At 43.2% G+C, this 27,523-nt stretch overlaps 1 protein-coding gene across 1 annotated transcript; it reads left to right on the forward strand.

Annotated features, from left to right (window-relative positions):
• Positions 1 to 27,523, forward strand: LOC112149087 (eukaryotic translation initiation factor 4 gamma 1; the record flags this gene model as incomplete). Its single annotated transcript, XM_024276548.1, is given in 31 exon segments — positions 1 to 13; positions 679 to 765; positions 1,368 to 1,400; positions 2,737 to 2,757; positions 4,421 to 4,615; positions 4,700 to 4,802; positions 8,963 to 9,096; positions 14,014 to 14,106; positions 14,520 to 14,610; positions 15,624 to 16,640; positions 16,740 to 16,828; positions 17,334 to 17,526; positions 17,787 to 17,920; positions 18,550 to 18,675; positions 18,759 to 19,157; positions 19,965 to 20,111; positions 20,255 to 20,491; positions 20,560 to 20,664; positions 22,408 to 22,698; positions 22,799 to 22,910; positions 22,982 to 23,096; positions 23,167 to 23,357; positions 23,431 to 23,558; positions 23,707 to 23,879; positions 25,114 to 25,239; positions 25,319 to 25,400; positions 25,555 to 25,653; positions 25,759 to 25,893; positions 26,115 to 26,196; positions 26,275 to 26,415; positions 26,503 to 27,523. Coding segments are annotated over 31 exon segments (5,074 nt in total), but the record flags the coding sequence as incomplete, so codon positions are not given.

Raw genomic sequence — 27,523 nt, forward strand, 5'->3', positions numbered from 1 at the left:
CGGTCTTTCACAGGTAAGATGTGTTGTGTTTAGTATTAAAAAGTGACGGTGGTGCACACAGGGACGTTTCTGCTTCTATCAGTTCTTCTCAGGTTGGTTTATAGACTATGTCAGAGTTAAAATGACATATTTCCTACTCATTGCCCTGGTGATAGACTGCCCACCTTGAGACTGGATAGTTGTGGGGTCAAATGGATGGCGTATATCCATCCGTCCGTCTGTCTATCCATCCATTTAACCTGCTGAGTCCCTTTATGGGTCACCGGGTTGCTGGAGCATATCCCAGCCATAATGGACACTTTTCTTCTCTGTATTTTAAGAGAAATCACAGTTTCTCTGATTTCTGAAGTGAAAGCATGTGATTCCTCCATTCTCCCATCAGTTTCTGTTTCATACTGAGGTAATGTCCAATCACTATTGTTAGGATGTTGTGTTTCACATGGCTAATTAATTAATTCACTAAATATATTACTTTTTTTTGACAGTTTAGGGTTTTTCTTGAGAATTAAGAAAAATAAATTACAGTTGAAGCACTTAAAGAATACATGTCTCCATTAACATAAATGCAAAGGGTGCTGGGAAAAAAAACTGTTATAGGTATTTGACTTGACCCTTTTTTTTATCCACTGCACCATTTACCAGCTCTGCCTTTCATTCTACTCTTTCTGCCTCTTACAGTCACCTTTTCCCCCTGGGCAACCCCCTTCTGTTCTGTTTGCACCCTCCCCACAGCCACAAATGAACCCCACACCTCAGCCCCGACAGGTGAGCCTCCCACTCCCGTAGATGCAGTGTGTGGTTTGATGCTAATGGAACATCTTACCCTGGTGCTGCTAAAGGCTTCTGGGATTGACCAAACTGTTGGTCGCTGAGGATTTCTTCTGCTCTTTAACTCTTGCTTGGTGTAGCCTCCTATCACATCTGGGTCACTGAAGATGTCTGCAGGTTTAGACTTCAGCTGCAAGTCCAACCACAGCGGTCACAGTTTGATTCATAGCCAATTATGGGTCAGGGATAAGGTTATACAGTACTTCCACAACTCCAGCCGACCCTCATGAGTGAAACAAAACCTCTTCAGCCATATTGAGACACTGAACCGAACCGCAGTTACATGAGTTGACTACAGTTAAAATGCTCAATTCAATTCCTGAAGATGTTAACAGGAACATGTAGTGACTTAAAGTTTTGGCACTTTTGGTTCTATAAAAAAAGCATTCATGAAAGTATAAATGTAGATTGTTTTAACAGTTAGACTAAGTTTTAAGGGTTAACTATGGTGAACAGGGGGAAAAATGCAAACAGAATTGTAGAAGTTTGTGAGTGGAAGCATGAACCCTGAGCGTTTGTTCTTTCTGCTTTTCCTCTAGTTTGCACCAGGGCCTCGACCTTTACACCAACAGGTACTAACATCTCATTAACAGAAGTCAATGAGCCTGGATGTCAGTCCTTATGTTCATGTTAGGAAACACTGGAGCTGGATCAAACATGGAGGGTAGTGATCAAAAACTAATCTTGTTTCAAACCTTTTACATACAAACATCTTCAGCCTAAAGGAAATCTTTTCTAACCTTATTTGTGCTTTGTTTTTTAATCAACATTTTTTTTTTACTTTACTTACCTCTTCCTGGTTAGTGCACTCACCTATTTGTTGGGGTATCTGGATTTACAATTCCAAAATCCAGTGCTTTGGAAAGTTCGCAGAAAAAAAATAGTGTGCATTAATGCTCACTAGATTGGTGAATATAGACAACAATTCATTGTGTTTGATCAATTTGTCATATAAAAAAAAAATTAAATTATTTTTTTTAAATAACCAAGTTTTCATCATTAGAACAAAGTTGATTCATAAATAGTTTTCATAAAATGTTCAAAGTTATTGGATTTTTGCTTTGGCAAATGGGTGACATCATAGTTGGTGTTTTGAAAAAACTAGTTAGCATGTGTCTGAATTTTTTTAAAATCTAGGAATAAAATAGATAAACCAAAATAAACACACCCTGTGTTTAATCAGATCCTTCAGCTACTTTAATTAAAGATGCAAGAAACATGAGACTTTTTGTTATTGACTTTTGTGTTCCTTCGTTCTTTTTCTTATTTTACTAATGAGTAAAAATATAAAATAAGTGCATAATCCAAATTATTTAAAAATCTAAACATGTAAATGAAATAAGATAATGTGGTTCTGATGATAAACCACTTTGACAGTAGATTAAACCTTTTACTATAATTTGAATCAGTTAGGCCTATCTGATATGTCAAAAATCTAAACACAAATTAATTAGTTAATTATTTAGTTAAGTTTGAAGTTTTCTTCAAAGCCAAAGAGCCACAGTGGAGCTGCGTGTCGTTCCGGAGCCTCAGGTTGCAGACCCCTGCCCGAGATTAACGGGCGGCTGGCGGCCTTTGGCACTTGATATGGACGTCTGCCGTCTTAGACATTAACACATCGTCCAGAGAGAACTGCTGCCAGCCAGCGATCTGGCTGCTACTTGGTTGGGGACTGGTAGTTGTTTTTGTGACCGTAGCACATGCGTATTTGTTATTACAGTGCAGCTCCACAGACTGAACCAGGGTTGTTAGTCGTTCCCTGCATGCTGCTTCTTTATTCACTGCTTGGCATAGACTTGCTGTTTTCTGGCCTCTTTCTCCGACTAACTGTGCTGCCGTCTCATCTCAATCCTTCTCTTTCCACCTTCTTTCTGTTCTCGTATGATGTTTGTCTGTGTGCTGCTGAAGGGAAGCTTCAGGTCTCTGCAGGTAACTCTGCTTTCTCTATCTCCCCCTGCCCTTGTCCATCCACCCCCCCTCAGCCCTGCATATGCATGCAGTGCTGTGCTTTGTTGGCTTGATGTGGGTTTGCTGGCAGTGACGGTTAGCTCTCAGTCTGGCAGCAGAATGCCAATGAGGAGAAAGAAAGAAGCAGCTGATAGGCAGGTACATCCGGTTTTAGTGACCACCCAGCCACAAATCCAGCAACACACAACAAGCAAAGGTTCCCCCCGTCTGTAAAACATCCCCGCATGAACAAGAACTAGTCTGAGCCTCTTTTTTCCTGTATCTTTTCTGGGTTGTTCAACTTTATACCATGGTCTGGGTGTGAATACTTGATTCTGATTGGCTGCAGGGTGTTTACTAAAAAGTGAAAATGGACACCTATCAAAGAAGTCCATGAAGTGCAGAAGTTATTGCACTGGCTAGGCCTGCACAATAAACCGATTAAAAAAGTATCGTCACTGTGAAATTATTGTCTGAGCAATATTGCAAAAACAGCATGAACTACGATAGTTAACTTAGATGTTTACACAAAAATAATCTCGTGTCTGTTTGAAGTACATGACAAATCAAAAACAGGCCATTACTCTTTTGAACAATTGGATGGACTCATTTATGTCTCTGACCAATCAAAATAAGCCCTTTTATGTTAAATGCCCGCCTCCTATGTAGAGGCCAGTCGTTCAACGAATTTCAGTTATGCGGATTTCTATTTAAATAGTATTGTTGCAGTAAAATTAAAATGACATATTTAGCTTTTTTTGTTTTGCTATTTGTTTATGTAACAAAAGTCAAATCATCAATGCAATATTGATCTTTAAGGCCTCGTTTCCAAGTTTTCAATATAGACCGGTGACCAAAAAAGAACACAGGAACCACAAAAACCCGAATGATTACAAACACTGGAAACATTAGTTTAAATGAGCTCTATAGTGACTCTTTCTGACGTCGTCATCACTTTCTGCCAATCAACGTGGGGCTACAGCCCCCCAAGAAGTACAGTTAGGTACTGCTTAATGGGTCCATTTTACAATGGAAACACTCAAAATACCAGACTGGACCAGACCGTACCGCTCAGTAGAAACCAGGCTTAATATCTCACATCGGAAGTTTTCCTCATATTGTGTAGCTCTAGTGCTGGCCAGTGTGCTAGTTGGTAACCAGAGCAACAGAAACTGTGAATTTTGATAAATGTGGACAAAAAAATTCGAAAAACAACTCTGAAATGATGCTTTGGATCACTTAAATGACGTTTAGCATCTATGCCACTTTTCTCCACTGGTTAGCCTTCATACATCAGCTGCAGCAGAGCAACAGGCTGGTCATCATGACAAGGTGTCACACCGCATTGTCCGTTTCATATGAAAACCATTTAAAAATAACAAGATTGAAGTACTGATATCTGATTTAGTATTTATTTCATAAGTGACCATGGTATAAGCATGATGATGCCCTTCGAGGTGTCTAAAATGAATGGACTGGACGATCGCTTCTGCTAAGTCTATGTATTTCTTCCGCATCGTCTGGAATTATCCTTTACATGTCCCCCTGGATTTTATTTTTTCCTTCTTCATTCTTTGGTTTCCCCCCACCTCTCCTCATCACCATCTTAAACATTGTTTTTTTTTGTCTCCTGATATCTCCTCAGCCCTTCTACACCAGTAGGACCGGGCTCGCTCCCAGCGCCGGCCCTCGTGGCGTACCCCCCAGCAGTGCTCCCCGGCCCGTGACTCCCACCCATGTGTACCAAGCAGGCCCCGGCTCCCAAATGATGATGATTCCCCAGCAACAACTGTCCTTCCCCAGCTCACCTCAGGGTGCGGCCTTCTTCATACCTGGGCAGGTGAGCAATGCATGCAAAATGAGGTCAATTTCCTGACAAGTAAAGGGTTTTTTTATGGCTCTGCTTGTCTTCCGTTTTTCTTAGTACCGGTCAGCAGCTTATATGACAACACCCCAGCAGTACCAGGTCCCAGCAGGAACCCCAGGCTTCTACCCTGGAACCAGCCCTGCTGAATATGGTACTTTTGGTAAGAGGCTCTGCCTGGGGCCTCACTTTTGTCACTTGTTCACCAAAACACATCCAGTTTTAAAAACACTAATATGACTTTTAATATCAGAATGATTATCATTATCAAAACAACAAACCTGCTTGTTAATAACTCTAACCTTTCCAAGCCAGTTGGTAACAAAATGAAGCTTTTATCCTTATGGATATTTATGACTTTCACAACTTAGTTTCAGTTTTTATCTCAATGACCTTACGAGCCATGCTAAAGCATAAAACAATAACTAATGGGCGTTACAGAATCAAAGATGGGCGGGGCTATTAAACTGGAGCTGCAGAGCATGATGATGTGAAACCTCTGAAATGATGAGTTGACCAATCACAAAATTCAATGGTAACACCTCGTTTTACCATTAAGCTATAATTTCATAAATTAAACAAGTTTGTGAAAAATGTGGCAAGGACCAACACAAATCACTTTTAAAACCCAATTAAGAGGTCAACAGCCAAAAAAAGATGATTTACTGTTTGGTGACCCTTTAAGTCGTAGTCATATGCACCTGAACGAGGTTTGACCCTAACTGGTTCCCATAGGTTCTAGGGTTGTCCTTATGTAAAGATCTGCATTGAATTTTGTTGTTTAAACAGCTTTTGGCTGGACACTGGACCACAGTTGTGACTGTTCTATTTGTAATCTTTAATGGGGCAATAGAGAAGTCAGCACTGGACAAGAAGAATGTAATAGTAAATACACGTGCGGCTGCATAGCAGTTGCTGTATATTACAGGTTTCTACTTCAAACTTTCAAATTAAAGACCTTTAAAATGAGGAGACTTTCTTGAATGTGTAAAATCACATGGAGCTGTTGAGGTGCTGTGGTTTTTTGAGTTGTCCGGGAGGGTCGTAGAAAGGAGCGGTCTGTCTTGCAGTTCCCTTGAGGCTCATTTGGTAACCTCAAGGGAATTCACGAAAATGGAATATACCATTGTCGTGAGTGTGGTAAGAGTATTGTGAAGTATTCATAAGGATAATAGAAGTTGCACTCACCTATGACTTATGGAGAATGCTGTCGTACGGTGTCCTTACCCATTTTCAATAACAATGCAAACATTTGAATCTCCTGCTCCATCAGTTCAGTGTGTTTAACAACACGAAGAGACTCAAACCATCAACTGCTAACATGACTGTTTCTTTACTTCAATGCTGTCGTCTGGTAAACTTGTGCTACATCTCCCTCTAGAGGTGACAGCAGGTCAGAGGACGAACCCGCTGACCTTTCCTGGCAGGCATCTCAACTATTTGTTGACCCACAGTTCATCAGCAACACTGGAATACAGACTAAAACATATTTCTCGTCCTGCTCTTTCCCGTTTTAGGCAGAAAGAAAAATGTTATTTAATGGCAGTTTTACTATTTTTTCTTTTTTATTTCTCTGTTATGTTTGTGTTCACATTTAAAGTCTCAGTTACAAAAAAATAAGCATAATTCCACCAGTATGAATACTCATCTTTGCACAGTAGAGTTGGTTTTGGATTTTAAAGGTGAAGGAGAAGGTCTGAGGTGGATGAGGTCATCACAAAACCTCCTCTGCTGTTTTCTTTCTCTGCAGCTTTGTGAGTTTGTGCCGTCGCCGAGCAGTCTAACATTTCACTGCGGAGGGAGTAACAGAGGAAAGGCGGCGCTCTGTGATTGGCCAGGCCAGAATGTCAAACACGTCCTTTAGTTGGTTTCATTTCAGCTCCTCACTCCCGGCCTCTATAAGGACACAGAGCTTCATCGTGACTCGTGAACTGCTTTGTGGGACTTCACCACCTTTGTTTGGCACGATTTTGTCATAGAACACCTGGAGAAGCAATGAACACACATGAACAAAATAGTAGTAGCAAAACCCACCAAAGTCACCATATTTGAATTAGAGAAAGTCGTAATAAACATCTTTCGTTTGAACATTTGTTCATGAAAATCATTTTAGAAACAAGCCTGAACAAAAAGGACAGTACCTGTAACTTAATATTTACTTGCATGATCACATGACCACCGCTCTATTTTTAATTCTGATGTGCCCATCAGCACCCCCTACAGGCCCATAACAGCTCCATCTCTTTGGACTTTAAACTCAAACTATCATTTGTTTGCATTAATGAGTTTTTTCTTGAATCAGTTTATTTTTAACAGAATGCAACCTCAAAGTTCTAATGCAGCGTTCTATTTTTAAGACTCTTGAGTTGCATAAGTATTTGCACAGCAAGAACTTTCTTCTTTACAGTTTGGTCAGATGTCCCAAACATTGCAGATCAGATAACTGATGGACTGACTCAGGGGGCGGGGGGCTTCTTGGACTGCAGAAGCTCGATCCAACAGTTTAGTTTTCATGCCATCGTACCACCGAGGAGGAAAGGGAGGGAGGAACCAAGAAAGGTCAGGGGAGGAGCAAAACGGAGCCGTGCTGTCAGGGGGCGGGCTCAACCCGAAAAGAATCCTGAAAGGTAGAGAGGTACTGAGGACGGCAGTTAGAGAGGGGGTTTGCCAAGGAACCCCCCCTCTCTGCTTTTCATCCGAACGCCGGTTTCCACTCGGCAGGAATTCCTCATGGGGAACCGCGGGTCTCAGGAGCAGCAGGGCCCCGAGGGTAGGTGTTATCCGGGGCAACGTGGTCTGTTATTCAGCCCCCCATCTTTCAAACTTCAGTGAGAGGAAAATCTTAAGGATCTTATTTACAATGTCTGAGAAAAGGGTTAAATCAGGGGCCGGTTTGGAAGCGCTCCCCTTCTCCCTCTCCCTTTCCTCCTTTTTCTGTTGCGCTCCGGCGTCCAGGAACCTCGGTGGGTTTTTTGACTATATTTAGGCTGAGTTCTCGGTCAACAATGCAGACTCAGTAACATGAGTTAGACTGAGATGAATACTGAAGGGCAGAGAGACGGCGGCGAGCTTCTGCTCCAAGAAAAAGGCCTTTTCGGATCTTTATCGGTTTCTTTTTGAAATGCTGAGGCGTCAGCAGGTAATTCCACTGCTGCATGGATTGTTGACATTATTGACCAGGCTGGCTAAAACGGGGGCTGTGGATGTGATAAATGTCTGTGGCCATAAGAGGTGAGGGTCACCAAAGCAGCTCTGAGCAAACACTGACTGCTGTGTCATGCTCTGTAAAGAAACTGCTGCCATTTTTCACTTGGTTTACTTGGATGTCAGGAAGTTTGAAATAGTTAGAAATAGCGGATATAAGTTTCTTCAACTAGAATGTAATGTTTTAATGTTTTGCAAGAGTTTACTTTATATAAAAGTATTTTTCCTCTTTGCTGCCGTTTATGCAACCACATTAGTCCATTTTAAGTTTAAGATCTAACTTATGTTTGTATTTTTTATTATTTACTTTGTTTTAATCGATTGAAATAAAACAAATTAATAAATCTAATCAATAATCAATTTTATTAGGGGTGTAAGAATGTGTTTTAATGATTCAATTCATATTTCTTGTGGTTGCCGATCCAATTCAGAGGCAATATTGGTTCATTTTGAACAATCCGATTTGATCCGATTCTCTGACCTAAAATCAAAAATTTAAAGCCAAACTTTCAACCAGTGTGACTCAGAGATAGATAATTGGTATTGAACATTTCAGGTGAAGTTTTGAGTCCTTTTATTTCTTGCAACATAATCAAGTGTAAATTAAATATGTGTACAAACAAGTAAACAAGAATTAATGGCAAATCCATTCATATTTTAGTGTACTAAATTTCACCCCATTGTTGGTTTTCTACATCAAAATAATACAAATGTAACATTATTCGAACATTCTACCCCCCTGTATGGTCACGTCTTTGCTAAATTCAGAGTTTCCACACATTGGACTGTAGTGATGGTTGATCAGTTTTTGCTGCCGTCACATGTGTGTCATCTGTGATGGCACTTGTTAGGTTTTATATTATATCAGTTCAAATAATATTTTCCAATATCGATAAAACTGATGTATTTTGTTTTGAAATGATTTTGTTAGATTACATTAACAACTTGCTTCAGACAGATTGATCTGGTTGGATCACATGAATAGAAATGTATTTATTAATAAATTGTTACATCCTTAGTTTTTTCTATAATAACTTCAAGAATGTTTTGCTCTGAAAAACACATTAGAACCATACATGCGTACATGTCAGTGTCTTTTCTCTCTTTCATCCGAAACAGGGGCGTTTTACCCCGCTCAGCCCCAGTTCCCCGCCTCCGTTCAGGCTGGACCGGTGATCATGAACCCAGCTCCTCAACAGCAGCAACCACCACAGCCCCCCCAGCACATCTCCACCAAACGGGAACGCAAACAGGTACAGGCGTTCTTCTTTTTACTGCTGAACACGTTTCCTGAAATGTTGTCTGCATGTGTAACAGCAAATAAACTGGTCCAGGTTGATCTTTAAAGTCCAACTTTAGGGAAATGACACTTTCACTTTTCTTCATTAAAAGAAAAAAACAGACTGTAAAATACTTGAAACGCTCATAATTATCAGAACAAATGATTGTTTTCAATCTTTCACGTTTTGGTCCTGATTGAGGCTGCATGGTGGTGGAGTTGTTAGCGCTCTTTGTTTTCATTGAGAAGGTCCTAGTTCAAATCCCAGCTGGGTTCTTTGCTCTCCTCATGCATGTGTGGGTTTTCTTCAGCTTCCTTCTACACTCCTAAAACAGGATTCAGAGGTTCATTGATGAGTCGAGATTGTCTTTAGGTTTGAATGTGTAATTGTATTTGAGAGTGTGAGCCCGAAAGGAAGTCAGTGGGCACGGATGGATGGATGGATGGATGGATGGACAGGTGCAAGGTCCTTTTTGGGGTTTGATTACATTCATGGAGTATAGTGGTTTCTTACCAAAACTTCAAAGCTTTAACATGGGGTAAACTGTGTGGATACTCAACTTTCTGTACATTTTTCAGGTCATGTGGTGACATTTTTCTCCTAACCCCAATATATATATTAAATCTACATTTCCAGTGGACTTAGATGACCTTCCTTACAATTCTGTTGGATATGAAGTTTATGTCAGTGTCCCTAAGAGAGGTCACTGCTGGCAAATAAAGAACAGACGAGCTGCTTTAGATCCTTTGCGGTGGCTTCTTAATACTGAGTGTTGTGAAGTTATCTGGTCTTTAGTATCACCCGGCCATGGACTCGAACCCATTATCTCCCTGTTTTAGGACACTCTCCCACCAGGCCACTGAGCTGGTTTTTAGATTCCAAATTCTGCCATGACCAGAAATAAACATTAGGCATGAGTTAAAGCCTTGTTGTGTGACTTTAAAATCTAAAAAGAATAATGTTAATATTTACCTCACCATCGTTTTAGATGAGAATCCTTTAGTATTGTTCTGCTGGAAATTCTTTTTTGTGCATCTTTTAAACGGACATTATCTTTTGGATTTTTCTATCTGACACTTGAATATATTTTATTTCAGCTTTTTTAATTGCGTTGTGTTCTGCGTCCTGATTGGCTGTAGACTATTGTCAATCAATCTCCACTGTGCCGTGTCTCCTGAACAGAATACATTCAACTTGCAGATATTATCTTAGTTTTCATTTATTTTCATTATAATACTGGACTTATTTTCTATGACGGTTTGAGCATTGAGAGTTTCAACAGGAGAGAACAAATTCATGTCTGTCTGATAAAGGTGTATGCAGTGTTTAGTGAGGGCTTTTACTGCCTTAAAACATCTATCATCATTATAAAATATGAAGATGAATACTTCACAGATTTCATTTATTGTGGGACATTTTTCAAACGTAACTCCTGTGATAAATGAAGAAGCATTTATGTCAGTGTAAAGCTGCATTAATTTGCACCTGTTTCCACAGTTAAGTGTAGAAATGCATCTCATTTGTCTGTTTGTCTCTTTGAGCTGGTCTCCCTGCAGAACCAGCTGGGTCTGCTTCTCTCCAGCAGAAGCAGTATCGGGGGGAAAATGCTGCTCAGAACATGTGATGCCTCTGACCTTGTTTGGTAGCCTCGGCAGGGTTCGGCAGTGCAGAGGTTTCTGCTGGAGGCCTTCCTTTATGATGGACCTCTGAGTTATGGCAGCAAAGTGTGTTGTGGGTGGGACTGAACATCATTTTTTAATTCCTGCTTCGTTTGGCCTGACTTCATCTTTGCTTTGATGAAGTGCATTAATAAAGTGTGACTTTAATGTTGTGCCTAGAAGCTTCTCTAAGTTCCACACATGGTCTATCAATCCTGCTGCTCCTTTCAGGCTCAATTTGGGATCTTTGTCTTGCTGTGATGTTCTGAAATGATGTTAAATGCAAATATTTGACCTCTGATAGGCAATTCATCTTGACATTATTGTGTTTTTTGTGTTTTTAACACATTCTGTTAGCATTCTTCCAATGATGGAGAATATACAGTGGGGATAGAAAGTTTGGGCCCCAAGGGTAAAATGTTTTATTGTTGTGCATAAAGAACCCAAGTAAAAATTGAACAGTCTTCTAAAGGCGTCAGTTTACAGATGACATATTCTTTTATCATGTAAAATACAACTAGGCTGTATTTCCATCATTTACCCTTTCAAAATAACGAGAGTTAGTAGCTTGTACTGCCTCTCTTGGCAAGTATCTCTGCTTGTAAGCAGTTTTTGTAGCCGACCAAGAGTCTCTCAATTGTTGTTTAAGGTATCTTCATCCATTCTTCTTTACTAAATTCTTCCAGTTCTTTGACTTCTAGGATGTCTGTTACGCACTGCTCTTTTCAGGCCTATCCATAGATTTTCAATGATGTTGAGGTCCGGTGATTGTGAAAGCCTCTGCAAAACCTTCAGTTTATGCCTCTTAATGTGAGACAGTGTGGATTTTGAGGTGTGTTTAGGATCAGTATCCATTTGTAGAAGCCACCTCTTCAACTTACTTACAGATGGCATTAAGTTGGTCTCATTTTATTGTTTTCTGTAATTTTAAAAGGGTAAATGATGGAATTAAAGTCTTTTTCTAGACGACTATATCCATTAACGTCTTCATTTTCCTCCTCTGAGCTGGTGTCTGGTTCAAAACTATGGATAGCTCCAATATTGCTCAGCATTTTTGTTGCACTGCTAATGTTAGGTTAAGGGTGTGAGAGTCTGTAAGCTAGCAGGAGACCCTGTTAACAGAGACCTCTCAGCAACAGGGGGTGGGGTTGCATCGTGCCAACAGTCCCGCCCACAACTAGAAGTGAATTTCTGATGAACTCCTGCTGCTCTGCAGAAGCTATGTCCTAGAAAAATGACAGTTTTTAAAAAAAAATTTTAACTAAAACAGAATAATCATAATTAAAGACCAATGGGAATACTTTGAAAATAGATCTAAGGATGATCGGAGTAGGCCTCTTCTGTCCCTGGATCCTATGGAAAAGAAAAGCTCCATAACGATTTCCTATTTATCTTTATGGGCAGAAATTTGTGTTTGATTAGCATCTAGATTAGAAAAGTTAGTTTTTTTAATATATATATATATATATATATATATATATATATATATATATATATATATAATTACAGTTGCAGAAAACAAACAACCAGCTTTAACAAATGCATGATTTTATTCCCTCACGTGCACCCTCAGAGAGTTGTATTATTGCTGTATTATTGTTATTGTTGTATTATTTTATCCAGGCTGGGGACCGGCACAGAGAGACCCAAATTCTGCATAGTTAGGCAGTAGGGTCTTGCCCAAAGACCCCTACTGGATGAAGCTAATTGTACGTTGTGGGAATCAAACCCTAATTTCCCGTGTAAAAGTCCTACACTTAACCAACTGAGCTTATTACTGCAGTTTGAAATCAGAACTAACTAACTAATAGTTTTGTTCCTTTGGTGGTTTGTCTCCATCTTACTGTGTTTTTCCTGTTACGATTTATGGTCTCGTTTTTTCTCTTTTGGAAATCCTTTAAATGAGTTTTTTCCATACTTGGCTCCACACACATACCGCCATGCCCCGCCCTCGCTGTGTTTTCAGTTCAATGGACAGTTCTATCTTTCTTGGTTTAACTGTTACATATGCCCCCCTCCCATTACCAAAGTGGTTGACCAGTAGGAGCTTCTTGTTGGGAGACTCTCTCTGCATGTAAAGAGAAAGATTGTTTCTCCTTCTCCTCTCGTTTTTTTCCGTATGACTCTGGAAAAGCCGAGTGATTGTGTTTGGCTCCCATACCTCCCCCTCAGTGGTGAAGAGAACATCCAGAGGGGAGGGGAGCCTGGGACGTGTCAGCACATAGTTTAGCTCCACGTGGCCACTGGTCTCCTCCCACCTGATAGCAGGGAGGGCGAGCTTCCTTCTGCTGTTGTGGCAGCCCCCCCGCCTCAGTGAGAGCTGGTTTCCTGAACGCCGATGAGACGCTGGCGAAAACGAGCGGAGGTTAAACTCGTCTAAGCAGCAGGAACAGACAGAGGGGAGTTCCTCTTGAAACCAAGCGCTCATTTGATGAAGCGTTTTTTTTCCCTGGAAACACTCCCATTCCCCCAGCATGCCCCTCCCTCAATCTCTGGCCCCCTTTAACTGTCTGTTAGCCTTTGTGGGCGGGGGTGCGCATTCCTAAAGCAGAGCTTTACAAGGCCAGTCGCTTGCTGCTTTTCTCCTCGCCTGTTGCTGCTCGCCGTGTGAGAAAGGGGAGTCATCAGGGTTTCTGGGGCGTCAGACGCCATGTCCTGCACCGCTCTGGAAAGACCACCATGTGAGGGAAACTTGAGGTGGGTTTTAGTCCACGTCGGCCGGAGCTGCTACTTCAGTATGAAAGAGGCCCGCTGAGGTTGGTAGAGAGGAGCTGCTAACAGTCCGATCAGGGAAAGGTCATTCATGTTGAGCAAACAAAGTTTCTCTTAAGTTCAAAGGAGGACAGAGTCCAAAAGCTCAGGAGCTTCAACTTCTAGGGTTTATCGCTGGAAGCCTCCCCTGTTAGCAGCATGTTAGCTCTCCTCACTTTCTCTGTGGAATTTGCTGACTTTTATAGAACTGCTGAAAGAGAAAAGACTCGTTTTAGGCTGCAGAGATGCTCCTAGCTGTGTTGTGTATCCATGGGTTCCTGCTGTTGTGTTTTAACGCAGCAGGGTAATCGAACCTTTTGTTTTCAAGTTGATCAGTTGGATGTAAGCTGATGATTCGTTGTGTGAATCTGTTAGATCATTGAGTGTTGATGTTGCATTCTTCTCATAATCTGCTCTTGTTTTCTTCAGTACTGTGGCTCTTATTTTGGTAGTCTGACATATTTCTTTCCTGACTTCACAGATCAGAATAAGAGACCCTAACCGAGGAGGCCAAGACATCACAGAGGAGATTATGTCAGGGGGGCGGAGTGGCTCTACTCCAACCCCTCCTCAGGTCAGCTCCACCAACACGTTTCTTTTAAAGAAAGTATGTCGGTTCGGTCTGTCATAACATTTAAATGCTGCTGCAGACCTGATGTATTGTCTAGATCAGAGGTCTCCAGCCCTGATCCAGGAAGGCCACCAGGTTTGTTTTCCAGATCTTCCTGCTGGACTCGCTGCTGATAACAGGATTAGGTGTGTTCAGTCAGCAAGCAAGAAAAGCAAGGATAGCTGGAAAACAAGCTGGGGGTGGGGGCTCTCCAGGACCAGGCTTGTAGACCCCTGGCCTACGTTTGAGGAGCGCTTTAGACCTGCTCTCTCAGAGACTGAGATTAGAAATCTTCTTGCAGGGGAGGGAACTGAAGCTTTTGTTTGGCTTTTAAAGAGTATCTTTGCTTCTTTTTAAATGTGCACGTTTCCCACCAGACGGCCGTATCTGCATCAGAGAGGACCGCGCTGCCCCAGGCTAACGGTGAGAGCCTCGCAGCTGCTGCGACACCCGCACTGGTTCCACCAGGTAACTGCTGCACATTAGGGGCGGGCTCAGCTTTGTGGGATTCCTCTTTTGTGTTTTTATATTTTTGCATACATGGTGTTAAAGTCAAAATGTGAGTTAACCATATTTTCTGCGAACAACTTTGCTGCGGCGCCTTTTCCCCCCGCCCCTCTTAAATGACCTTGATTCGATTTGGTTCTTTTGGAGGACATTCTGAGTCCCCGATGCCAGAAAATCTCAGACTGCAATAACTTAAGGAGGTCACCAGGGGGAGCACACCAAGATTGACAATATATGAAAACTAGACTGAGTGACCCCTCCCTTCTGGCGTTCCAAAAAAGACCTGTTGCGCCACGTAGCTAAAATCCTGTAGACTTAAATAGAGAAATAAACTGCTATTACTCTTGATACTTCCCATGACACTTTTTCTGTAGTTCAAGCTTTTCAATTTATAAACTGACCAGTCAGATGCCTCAATGAAAGTAGGTGGAGCCTGCTGGCCCCCACATTATAGCCTTTGTTTGACAGATTTTGTGTATCCAAGTGGTAGGGTTATTGCCTTCCAACAAGTTCATTTCTGATTGGTGAGAGGTTTCCATAGAAACATTGACTCAGACCAACTCGGACCAATCACTGCTTACTGATGACGTCTGGCTCCAACATGGCGGCGTCTGTACTGTATTCCGAAAAAAAAAAAAAACGTAGCTAAATTGACTTAATCTCCTTTGAGTCAAATGTAAACCATTTCCAGTGGATGACATCACACTCACTCGGTCCAGTTCTCAGATACAGACAATGGAATGGATACACTTGTGTGTGTGGTGAATGGGGTTGTTGTAAACTTTTGATGTTTACAAGTAGCAAAAATGTTTTTTATTAGGATTCTCACATGTATTTATGGCTGTGGATGATGACAAGAAAAGACAGCAGTGGATGCAGTTTGTTTTTTACTGAAACAAAGCTGTGGTGCTTTTGGATAAAGAAGCACATTAACATCAGAAATTATTTTTTTTTTCTCTTCTAAAACTCTTTAGATGACAGAGGGAAACCTGCCCCGCCTCCTCTGTCACACACCCCTGAGCTTGATAAGAGTGGCCCCACCCCCAAAGAGGCCACCTCCTGTGACGCAAACACAAAGGCTCCAGCAGCGCTGCTTTTAGAAACCCCAAACTCATCTCTTAACACGGTTTCCACTTTTGGACCTATTTTACCGCTCTCAGACAACATGGATGCCTCCCCCGCTAAAAGAGAACCCACCCCAACCCCTCTGTCAGCACCTGAGGTACCTGCGTACCCTGCCCCTCTCCCTGACCCGGTCCCCACCTCCTCCATAGAAACAGAAACAGACGAGACGGATGAAGAGAGAAAAGAGGAAGACCTCAAAGAGACTGAAGCTGAGGAAACTCTAAGCTCTCTGGACCCACACGGTGATCCGACCTCTGGCACTAATGGAGTGGAGGAGGTGGAGCCAGAGCGCTTGTCAGTCGTGGTACCTACTTGTCATCTAGAAGACTCGCTGGAGTCTCCCATCGTTCAGCCAGAGGAGCTCTGTCTGCCCAATGGGCTGCCTCTCCCAGCCCCTCAGGATCCCGAGGCTCTCGCCGTGAACACCGCGGAGCGTGACGACAGCCCCATCGCTGAGCCCGAGGTCATCCAGCCGCCGCCAACGCAGACTTCTCTGCAGACCTCTGCAGCTGTGGCTGAGACACCATCTGCACCAACTGTCCAGCCAACACCTGTAACGGTTGACCAGCTGCCATCTCCACCCGCTGCGGAGGAAAGTCCCGTAGAAACGGATTCACAGGCTACACCTGCTCCGCCCGAGGACCACGACGCTGCGCCGGAGGAGCCTCTGGATGCTCAGGAAGATGTTTCAGTGCCTCAGTCCAGTGTTAAAGAAGAGATGACACCCCCTTCCGAGGCCGTCTCCTTACCTGAAATCTCGCAGGAAACTCTGCCCACCGTGCCCACTCCCCCCGAAGAGGAGAGAGAAGACACTCCTCCTCTTCCTCTCACCGTCACCCCCGCCCTGGTAGAAATGTCTATGCAAGGTTAGCCTCTGACTCCATTACTGAGATTTCTCTCTTCTGTCAAGCAGTTTTGTGTTTTGTTGTGAACTGAATCCTTCTGTGGATTGATTTTTTTTGTAGCTGCTGTGTCAGTGCCAAAGAAGAAAAGGAAAATGAAGGACCTCAACAAGAAAGAGGCAGTTGGAGATCTCTTGGATGCCTTTAAGGAGGTCTGTGTTCTTTTGCCTGTTTTAGTCAGAGCTGGTTTTGGTTTGTTTGGCTGCTGTTTTCTCTCAGCTCATATTTATCCTTTTCTTCTCCCGGAAAAACAACTCTTGAAGTTTTTGCAGAATCAATGTTTCATTGTAGAAAGTGATGACTAACAGTCTGTTGAGCATCCTGCTTGTAATTCCAAAGAGACAGTAACATGAACTTTTCTTAAAGGTTTTCTTTATCATGCTTTGTGATTGTTAACTTGTGAATTTGGACACGAAATCTCTTTGCTGGCAAAAAATACATTTGCTAAATTTAGCCTATAAAAACACTTTTAGCACAGTGAATGTTGATAGAAACTGCATTTTCCTTTCATCCATGTGGGGTGGAGTCATGGCCTTTTTAACACTCTTAAATCCATAGAAGTGGAAAACGAGGGACTAATATTTTATTTTTATAAAAATGTTATCTGCAGAATGTGTTCATTTTGGGTGCTTTCTAAAACCCTCTTCGTCCCCTAAGGAGCAGGTAGTTGTCCCCCCAGAGCCGGCCCCTGCCCCCCCACCAAAGGCCCAGCCTCCTGCCGCGTCTCCTGCAGCCCCAGAGGACCCAGACCTGACCTGGGAGGATAAGGAGGACAAACTGGACGCTGAGAACATTCAGCCCGATTCTCCTACGTCCAACGACTCTGACATGAAGTACCAGTACAAAGAGGGTGAGGGATGAACTGCTGTACATTTCAGACTGAACAGTGTTTTCTGTTTAACCTGAATCCACCTCACCTGATGAATGCACATCGTATTTAAATAAGATCCACATGTATTTAAGGGATGCAGGTCAAATGAAGATGGTTTCATTAGACAACAGGTCACCGAGTCTTTATTTACCACCAGTCTTGCATGGATCAGTGTGTGAAGGACTCTTCTGCAGGGAAACGTCCTCCTGATCATCTTCTGCTTTGTGTTTTTCTGACAGAACAATGGATGCCAATAAACATGGAAGAGAAGAAGAAATACGACCGGGAGTTTCTCCTGGGCTTCCAGTTCATCTCTGCAAGCATGAACAGACCTGAGGGTTTACCAGCCATCAGTGACGTCGTCCTGGACAAGGTTCGAACAATAGACCTTTTCTATGTTAGCCACACCTTTTATTTCTCTCTCCAGAAAATATCTGTTTTATATATAAACTATGAAGAATTCTTACTAGTTAAGTCAAAAAGGTCTTTAATAAAGTCGGACTTCACACAGTCTTAAATCATATTTAAATTATAGCAACAGTAAAACTGACTGTTTGAAAAACTGTTTTTTTTTCCCTATAGTACGGAGCCCCTAAATGGTCATTAAGGTAAAAAAAAAACTTGAGTAAAAAAAAAAATATTTTTTTTTTTTTTCTAAAAATTGAACTGAAAAAAATTATAGGTACAAACTGGAGCTCACCAGTTGTTATCTAGTGAGCTCCATTTAATAAGCGGAAAAAAAATTTAAGCTCAATTTTTTTTTTTTTTTTAGAATGGACCTTAATCGCAATTAATTTTTCCAGATTTGCAATTAATTAGTTAATTTTTTCTTTAATCGATTCCCGGTCCTAATATACATATATATATATTTTTTTTTAATTTGCTGTCCCTTTAGGGGGTCCGTACTGTGGAAATGTTTATGTTTAGAAATTTGTTTCCTTACTAGAGTTGTTGAATGTAAATTGATGGAAAACTACTTGTTGGTCAACACATTTCTTTCAGGCAAACAAAGCTCCTCTGCGTCAGCTGGACCCCAGTCGTCTGCCAGGGATGAACTGTGGGCCGGACTTCACTCCATCTTTTGCCAACCTCGGCAGGCCTAGCATGGGAGGAGGAAACAGAGGACCAGTGAGGACATTTTCATTGCACATGAAGACACTAGCCCATCACCAGAATGGTGTCCTAATGTGGCCAAACCTCTACTCTCATAGCCTCCAGGTATGAGCATTGGAGTCGGTGGTCCCCGTCGCTCCCAGCAGATGCAGAGGAAGATTTTCATCACCATGGCCTCCAACGAAGACGTGCAGCTCAACAAGGCAGAGAAGGCCTGGAAACCGTCTGTGAAGAAAGTCACTCGCACCCGCGCGGCCGAGGACATAGACGAGAACGACCCAGAGAACATTAAGACCCAGGAGCTGTTCAAGCGGGTCCGCAGTATCCTCAACAAACTCACCCCCCAGAAGTTCCAGCAGCTCATGAAACAGGTGATGGAGCTGACCATCGACACGGAGGAGAGGCTGAAAGGGGTCATTGACCTCACCTTCGAGAAGGCCATCTCGGAGCCGGACTTCTCAGTGGCTTACGCAAACATGTGCCGCTGTCTTTCAGGGGTAAGCTGGAGAAAAACAGAGATGTAGGTGAAGATCTGTAGTAAACTTTATTCTCTTGAAGTCGAGTTAAAATCTTCTAAGAAGATTTTAAGTTCAACTTCACGTTCTTTTTTTTGAGTTTTTTCTTGTACATTTTTTTACTTTTAATCTCATAATTTTTTTAGTTTTTTCTTGTAAATTTTCGACTTTTAATCTCGTACATTTTTGAGTTTTTTCTTGTAATTTTTTAACTTTTAATCTCAAAACTTTTTGAGTTTTTTCTTATAAATTTTCGACTTTTAATCTTGTAAATTTTTTAGTTTTTTCTTGTAAATTAAATAATTGACTTGTTTTTCCAGTTCTGTTTGTGCAATTGTAGCACTCATGTTCTTTTTTTAGTTGAGGTACTTTTATTGTGCATACGACACACCTGTGTTTCATCTACTTACCCATACACTCTTACTTACCCTTTGTTGTATAAGTGTTCACTATGACCTGCCGCTTGCCACATGCCTGTAGATAAAAATCTGCATTTTCTCTCTACGAATTTACTGAACAGATTCTGATATTTATCGCGGGTCGCCTGCATACCTCGTACAGGTTTGACCATTTTTCACCTGAAGACGGCCCGTATCCACCTGTAAGGACAGATGGGTCTAAGGCTTGATCTGTCCATGAGCTCATGTTCTCACAAAGCTTCACAGATGGTTCTGCTCTCCTCAAACAAAGATCTAGGTTCAGCATTACAGTTGAGCTTCCAGTTTGACACTGTAGACTTTCATCTGTTTCTGACTTTTCCATGACATCCCTTCTCTTCAATCCTTTCAGCTTAAAGTCCAAACCACAGATAAGCCAGGAGCCACTGCAAACTTCCGCAAGCTGCTGCTAAATCGATGCCAGAAGGAGTTTGAGAAGGATAAAGATGACGATGAGATCTTTGAGAAGAAGCAGAAGGAGCTGGAAGCTGCATCAGGGGTACAATGATGAATCACTGCATAAAGTTCTGGTTCTCAGATATTTGCTCAAAGGAAAACAGATGTTTTAGTAAATCGATTAATTTGGGGAAAAATGTTAAATGTTGTAGGAAACATTACATTTATCTTGGATTTTCCTTTCAGGGGGAGGAGAAGCAGCGGCTTATGGAGGAACTAGAAGATGCCAAAGACAAGGCCAGGAGGCGCTCACTGGGAAACATCAAGTTCATCGGGGAGCTGTTCAAGCTCAAAATGCTCACAGAGGTCATCATGCACGACTGCATCGTAAAGCTCCTCAAAAACCATGACGAGGAGTCCCTGGAGTGCCTCTGCAGACTCTTGTCCACTATTGGCAAGGACCTGGACTTTGAGAAGGCCAAGGTACTAAAGAAAGAAAACACTAGATCAGTCAGAAAGCAGAGATTCATAAAGTGTTGATTTGTTTTCAGCCTCGTATGGACCAGTATTTCAATCAGATGGAGAAAATCATAAAGGAAAGGAAGACGACCTCCAGGATCCGCTTCATGTTACAAGATGTTCTGGACCTCCGACGGGTAACTCATGATTCACACACCTCACCTCCTCTGTTCAGGCTGCCTCATTTAGGTTAGCTTGGATCTCAGTGAAGACCCATCTGTATTTCCCAGTTACTGGAAACTTATTATTGAAGTTATTAAAGCTTTTTAAAACATTTTCAGCTCAGTAATGTTTTAGCAAAACATTGTTTGAGGCCCTAAAAATGCACTTTTTGTTGTTATATTCTTTCAAAGTTGAAATTGAGGTGTTTTAAGAGATGTAATGAGAATAGCTGGCTGTGAGCTGGAATTATCCAGGAGGGGGGGGTTTCTGAGGTAAATGCCCCTGATAGGGTCTCCTATGGTAGACGGGTCCATGATGATAAATCAGACTGGTTTAAACCCCCTCCCCTGTAATGGAAACATTCCATTAAGATCTGCTATGTCGCCCCAACTGACATCACTGAGGTCCCACCATGGTGTCAGGCATGCCTGGTGACGGGGTCTCATGGGATCTGGCTGGGTTCAACCTGAAGAAACCACCTTCCTGTAGGCCCACCATCAAGAAGGACCACAATCCCCCAGTGTCATGTGATTTTAGCACCAGATGTTCTATTCTGTCCAAATGGACACTAACCATCTAAACATCCTGAGCTTGTGGGTGAGCCTGAGTTGGACCAGCCAAAGATAGTTGGGCTCACCTACACACAAAAGCCTCATTTTCACTGAACGTTCCAGTCCGGTCCGATAAGGAGTGGTACAGTACAGTCCAGTTAATTCTGGCGAGCATTTTAAATCAGTTAAGCCTCGCTACCATTAAGCAGTTTGTTTTCACGGCGGATGCTTGGTGTAGACCGCTAGCATGTCATTATGCCGCGACGACTAGAAAAGCAACAGCAATGGAGGTCATCCAGCAGCTCGTCTTTTTCTGTTTGGACCCAAAACCCAAAGTATTGGATCCTCCTCCAGTCTGAAGTTGCCTATGAAGGGAGGCAGCTGGTGAACAAGAGAACGCACCCCTGCGCCTCTGGGTTGGAGGCAGGAGTCTTTCTGTGTCCAAACATTCCTAGGAAGGGCAACAGAAAGCTCTGTGAAGAGACTTCAGTGTCTTTATTGGCCTTGACAATGATACTCGGAGAGGTGTGATTGTTAGGAACAACCTCCTTTTCTGAACCAGAGTGATTCTTTGTTATTCTGTGTCAGTAATAGGACACTCACTTTGTACTCTTCAGTTTGCTGATCACACACTAGTGAGGTCAATTCCTGCCTTCTCTGGCTGTTTTGTTACTATAAAAGTGTGATTTGTGTTTCTAAAGCTGCTGCTTTAGTCTCTAGGAGTAACAAAACACAATAAGACCTCCAACACACGACATGGAGGGATGTGTAGATGTCAATTGCATCACTTTTAACACTGCATCCTGCATCTTGTGTGTTTGCTTTGGTTGTTTGAGGAAGTTCTCTGTTTGCTCGTCCTTAGTGGTACTTATGACCGCATGCTCGAGCCCGGAGACAAACACACCGGTCCTTCAGCCCTGGCCTGTGCGAGTCTCATAAAAGGGCTTAGAGAGAGGCGTCCTCCTCAGCTCTTTAATGCAGGGCAGCTCCTAAACGCAGAGCTACTCTGTGCCATAGGCTGAGACAGGCTTCTGCTTTTCATTAACATTCCTCTCAGTGAATGTTTATGACTCTGATTGATATTTTTCTTCATCTCAAACTTTCACGTCCGTCTGTGAGGACATTAGTCCACCATCCACCTAATGCTTCTCTGTGCTCCCCCTCCAGAACAACTGGGTACCGCGGCGGGGGGATCAAGGCCCCAAAACTATCGACCAGATCCACAAAGAGGCTGAGCTGGAGGAGCACCGGGAGCAGATGAAGGTGCACCAAGCCCTCATTTCCAAGAAGGACACCCCTGGAGGTCCCGGAGGCAGGATGGGTGGAGGGGGAGGTCCTGGCCGGGGGGGCCCTCACACCCCAGGCCGTGGGGCTCCTCCTCAGGATGAGGGCTGGAACACGGTGCCCATTTCCAAGAACCGGCCTATCGACACCTCTCGCCTTAGTAAAATCACAAAGGTCAGAGCGGAGGCTGGAGCTCCGCCTCCATCCAGGCTGATGGATTTAGACGCTGTTTTCATTGGAAACTAGGCTCTAATGCAGATCCTCGTCTTTGCAGACTCCTGTTCTGGACTTCAACAACCAGCTGCTTGCTCCAGGAGGGAAAGGCTCATGGGGGAGCTGGGGTAAAGGCAGCAGCGGGGGCACCATTGCCAAACCTGCAGATTCTGGTAGGTTTTCCTACAAGAAATAAGTTTTGTTAATCACATGGAAATGCAGCTCACGAGTCATTTACCTTCAGGCGCAGAGTCAGGGAGCCGCCCCGCAACCAGCACCCTGAACAGATTCTCCGCCTTACAGCCAGCTCCCATTAATTCAGGCTTTTCTGCGGAGTCGGAGCGCAGAGTTCCTCAGAGGTGAGTGAACGATTTCCAGCGTGGTCCGAGGATGAATCCATCCATCAACGTCCAACACCTTTCCCTGCAGGAACAGCTCGAGCCGAGAGAGAGGCGACCGCTTCGACCGGCGAGACGAGCGGGATCGAAACAGACTGCAGGTCACCAAACGCAGCTTCAGCCGAGAGAAGGAGGAGCGGGGCTCGGCCAACCACCTTCCCAGAATGCAGAGCGCCTCGGACCCCAGAGGGAGCACCAACAGAGCAAAAAGCAGAGACAACGGTAGCTGCCTCTTTTCTACATCACACCGTCTGTGAATTGTTGGTAATTTACATTTTTTTATATGTTACTATAGTGAAGCGGGAGACAGCTGCAACCCCCCCGCCCCCCCAGACCCCCACCGAGCCGACCTTGACAGAAGAAGAGTTGGAGAAGAAGTCTACAGCCATCATTGAGGAGTACCTCCACATTAACGACATGAAGGTCGGCTTCATTTTAATCAGAAGAAAGTTTATTTGTTCTGCTCTCTACACTCTTAGCTTTTTGGTTCCAAGCCCAGTTTGAGTCTCACAGAGGTTTCAGGACGTGCAGTGACTTGTCCAACAGAAGTCTGGGATCTGTGTTTCCACAGGAGGCCCTGCAGTGCGTGCAGGAGATGAACAGCCCTCAGCTGCTCTTTGTGTTTGTGCGAAACGGGCTGGAGTCCACGCTGGAGCGCAGCGCCATCGCCAGGGAGCACATGGGCCTGCTGCTGCACCAGCTCCTGAAGAGCGGTATCCTCTCAACGCCGCAGTACTACAAAGGGTCAGTGAGCAACTTTGGGTTCCTTCGGATGTGTTACTTAAGACGCTCCGTACACCCAAAGGTGGATATGCGTTCTGTCTCCATGCCCTAGTTTGGCTCCCAGAAGTGTGACGTAAGTGGTGAAACTCTTTGGGGTCTGAGGATATGACCTATAAGACAAAACCATGACTCAGCCATAAAGACACGGACAATTCTGTTGTGTACTCTAGTCGCTGCAGAATCTTCTTTGCCTCGTCATCAATTCAAAAACATTTTTTTGCCTTTGAAAGCACATAAATGCTGGACTGATGACCAACTCATAACTCCAGAAAACCTTTTTGGGGCTTCCTGATTCTGAAAACATGATGAACACAGAAATATTTATATTCGACTTCATCATCAGAGAACAGTTCTTACGCTTTGCTGCATTCTTGAAAATTGAACATGCCCCCTTCCATCAGACTTTGGAAAAGACTCACTAACCTAATACATTGTTTTTTCTAATCGACCTTTAGTGTAGCAGAGGTGGAGGTATGGGTAAAAAATAAAATACAAACAAAATACTAATATTTAGGATATTTAAAGGGTAACCAAACAGGGAAGTTGGAGGCTGACTCCACCCACAGCCGAAATTTGTAAATCCAGTCAGAGGGGTGGGGCTTGGAGGCAGGACTGTTATCATTACTGGAGCTGCAGACCATGGGACTTCTAAAACTTACATGGTTTGACCAATCACAAAATACAACTGTAATACCTCAATTCAACCTGCAGCACACAGACGGTTTTTAACTATATTTGCAGGAATTAAACAATTCCATCTTCATTTATAAAAAAAAAAAAAAATGTGCTAGTATTTAACAGGCAGCACCTTTAAAGCCTCATTTATAGAGGTGAAAAGCCAAAAAAAGTTGATTTAGGGTTTGTTCCAAAGAGTATAACACCCATTAAAACAGACAGACTGGCAAAAAGCTCTAAAAAATCAATACAAAAGACTTGTAAAAGTCATTAAAAGCTCTACTAAAATTCCAAGCAAAAGTTCTATCCGGTGTGGACGCCTGTTAAGACAATAAAATAGGCTACGCTTTCCCAGCAAACTCTGTTCACAATCTGTAGTGCCTGGTTGTGTCTCCCCCTCATTTCTCGAGCCCCCCTTTTTGTGCAATGTTTAGTACAGATATAAAATAGTCAGAAATAGTGTCAAAAGGTCCAACAAGGATGGACATGTTTTTTTCAAATATTTGTCTAATGCTGTCAGGCTTCAGGAGATTCTGGAGGTGGCTGAAGACATGGCAATAGACATCCCACACATCTTCCTGTACCTGGCTGAGCTCATCACTCCCATGCTGCAGGAGGGGGGCATCCCCATGGGAGAGCTGTTCAGGTCGGTTCCAGCTCCCACACACATCACGATGTTCTGCTCCGAATGTTGCTAGATTGACGCTGATCTATCCGTTCTCCAGGGAGATCGCTAAGCCTTTGATCCCTCTGGGCAAGGCTGGACTGCTGCTGGTCCACATCCTGACCTTACTCTGCAAGGGAATGGTAAGAGAGGAGCCTTTTCTGATCCTGTAATATCTTCTGATGCTGATGCCTTCAGGGGGTTTCCATGAAAGGATAACAAAATAAGAACAGTAATGCTACAGAAAAACAGTTCATGTCTTTATTGTGTGTCTGACACTCTTCAAACTTTCGTCAGAGCCATAAAAACGCGGGCGCAATGTGGAGAGAGGCGGATCTCCGGTGGACAGAGCTTCTTCCTGAAGACGTAGACGTCAACAAGTTTGTTACCGAAAATGTAAGAAATTATTTATCATTAAAAAAAAAAGACTATAAAATGTGATGTTGTCTTTTATTTAATGGGATGTGGAACAAAAATGAAACTGGACGTTTCTGTCTGCAGAACGTGGGGTTCACGTTGGGCGACGAGTCAGAGAAGAGTGGACCGAAGGAGATGAGCGCCACCGAGCTGACCAAACAGCTGGACAGACTGATCCAGGGCAGAGCGGACAACCAGAAGATCTTTGACTGGGTGGAGGTTTGTATCACAACTACTTTGGATGAGTTTATGTGATTTGCTGCACCTCACACTCGTTCTACTATGACCATCTTCAAATGTGGACTCTTATTAGGGGTGTGTATCTTTTCCTCTCACACGATTTGACACTCATCTCGATACATGGTCCAAATTGTTAATCCTGTATCTGTGTTTGTTCCAGCTGATGTTCTTGCTTTTCTCACGTGTGAATCTTCTCTCAGGCCAACCTGGACGAGCAGCAGACGTCCTCCAGCATGTTCATCAGAGTCCTGATGACCTGCGTCTGTCAGTCAGCAATCATCTGTGAGCGAATCTCCTCATCAACAGTTAGAAGAACATTTTGAGAAAGAAAAAATCAGCCTAAAAGTGATTTGTCTGCAGGTGAGAACCCGTACAAGGTGGATGGCGATCAGATCAAGCTGAGGGCCAAGCTGCTGCAGAGATACCTGAAGGATGAGCAGAAGGAGCTGCAGGCGCTGTTCGCCCTGCAGGCCCTGATGGTTCAGATGGAGCAGCCCGCCAGTGAGCAGTCCCAGCAAACGCCACGCAGCCAAAACCATGCAGAAATGAAGATGATCAAACATCAATCTCTCTGCTCCGTTCCCTCAGATCTGCTGCGGATGTTCTTCGACACCCTTTACGACGAGGACGTGATCAAAGAGGAGGCCTTCTACAAGTGGGAGTCCAGCAAGGACCTGGCTGAGCAGCAGGGCAAAGGCGTGGCCCTGAAGTCCGTCACCGCCTTCTTCACGTGGCTCCGGGAGGCCGAGGAAGAGTCGGACAACAGCTAGGGGGCGCCGGGCGGGGAACGATTCAGATTCAGTCTGAATCCATCTAAAGTCCTTCTGCATGAACAGAAAAAGAGGAAAAAATTCTTCAACTGGGAGAGATTGTATTATGGATCGAACATTCGATCTTTTTTTTTTTTGGATTTCATGTAAAAAAAACAGAATGTCTTTTTTTGAAATAAACATAAAGAAAAAAAATAGAATTAAAGGAGAGAATGTGAGGACGGAGCTGACCCTCTGTTTATGATGTCATGCCGTCTCCTCAGTTTTTAGCTTTAGTTTGCAAACGGCTTTCGCTTGTCGTGGCAGAACTATCACATTCATGGTGACCATCGAGAGGCCGTTCACGTCTATTTTTCTGAAGAGTTGATGCTTTGAATGGAGATGCAGCGACTACTGCTCGGATGCTGGATGAGCGGAGTTCATGTTTTTAATCAAACAGAAAGGAAGGCTTCAGATGTGGGGGCAGTAACTGAGGAGGGGTTTCTGGGAGGACTCTGACCCCTCTTGAGCCTGATGGACTTAGAAGAAGAAGAGGGAAACTTGAAAATCCAGACAGATGTATTTTGATGCTGAAGGACTGAAAGTGTCTGTTCCTCTGCTTTCTGGACTGTTGTGTAAATATGTGATGAAGAATATCTTTTTTGTTTTGTTTTCCAAAGATGCTGCTGCTGTATCTCTGTTCCTGAGACTAACCTGCAATCCCCCGTGTATTTATATTTTCTTCTCCTCAGCTGGCAGAAGGTGCTTGTAATTATCCAACCTGTTGATTACAGTTCAGTGGAACATTTGTAAATATTTTTTTGCTTCTCTTTATTAAAAAGATATTTAATTAAAGAAAA

Source organism: Oryzias melastigma, linkage group LG13 (genome assembly GCF_002922805.2).
Source record: "Oryzias melastigma strain HK-1 linkage group LG13, ASM292280v2, whole genome shotgun sequence".
In the NCBI taxonomy this organism is placed as follows: Eukaryota; Metazoa; Chordata; class Actinopteri; order Beloniformes; family Adrianichthyidae; genus Oryzias; species Oryzias melastigma.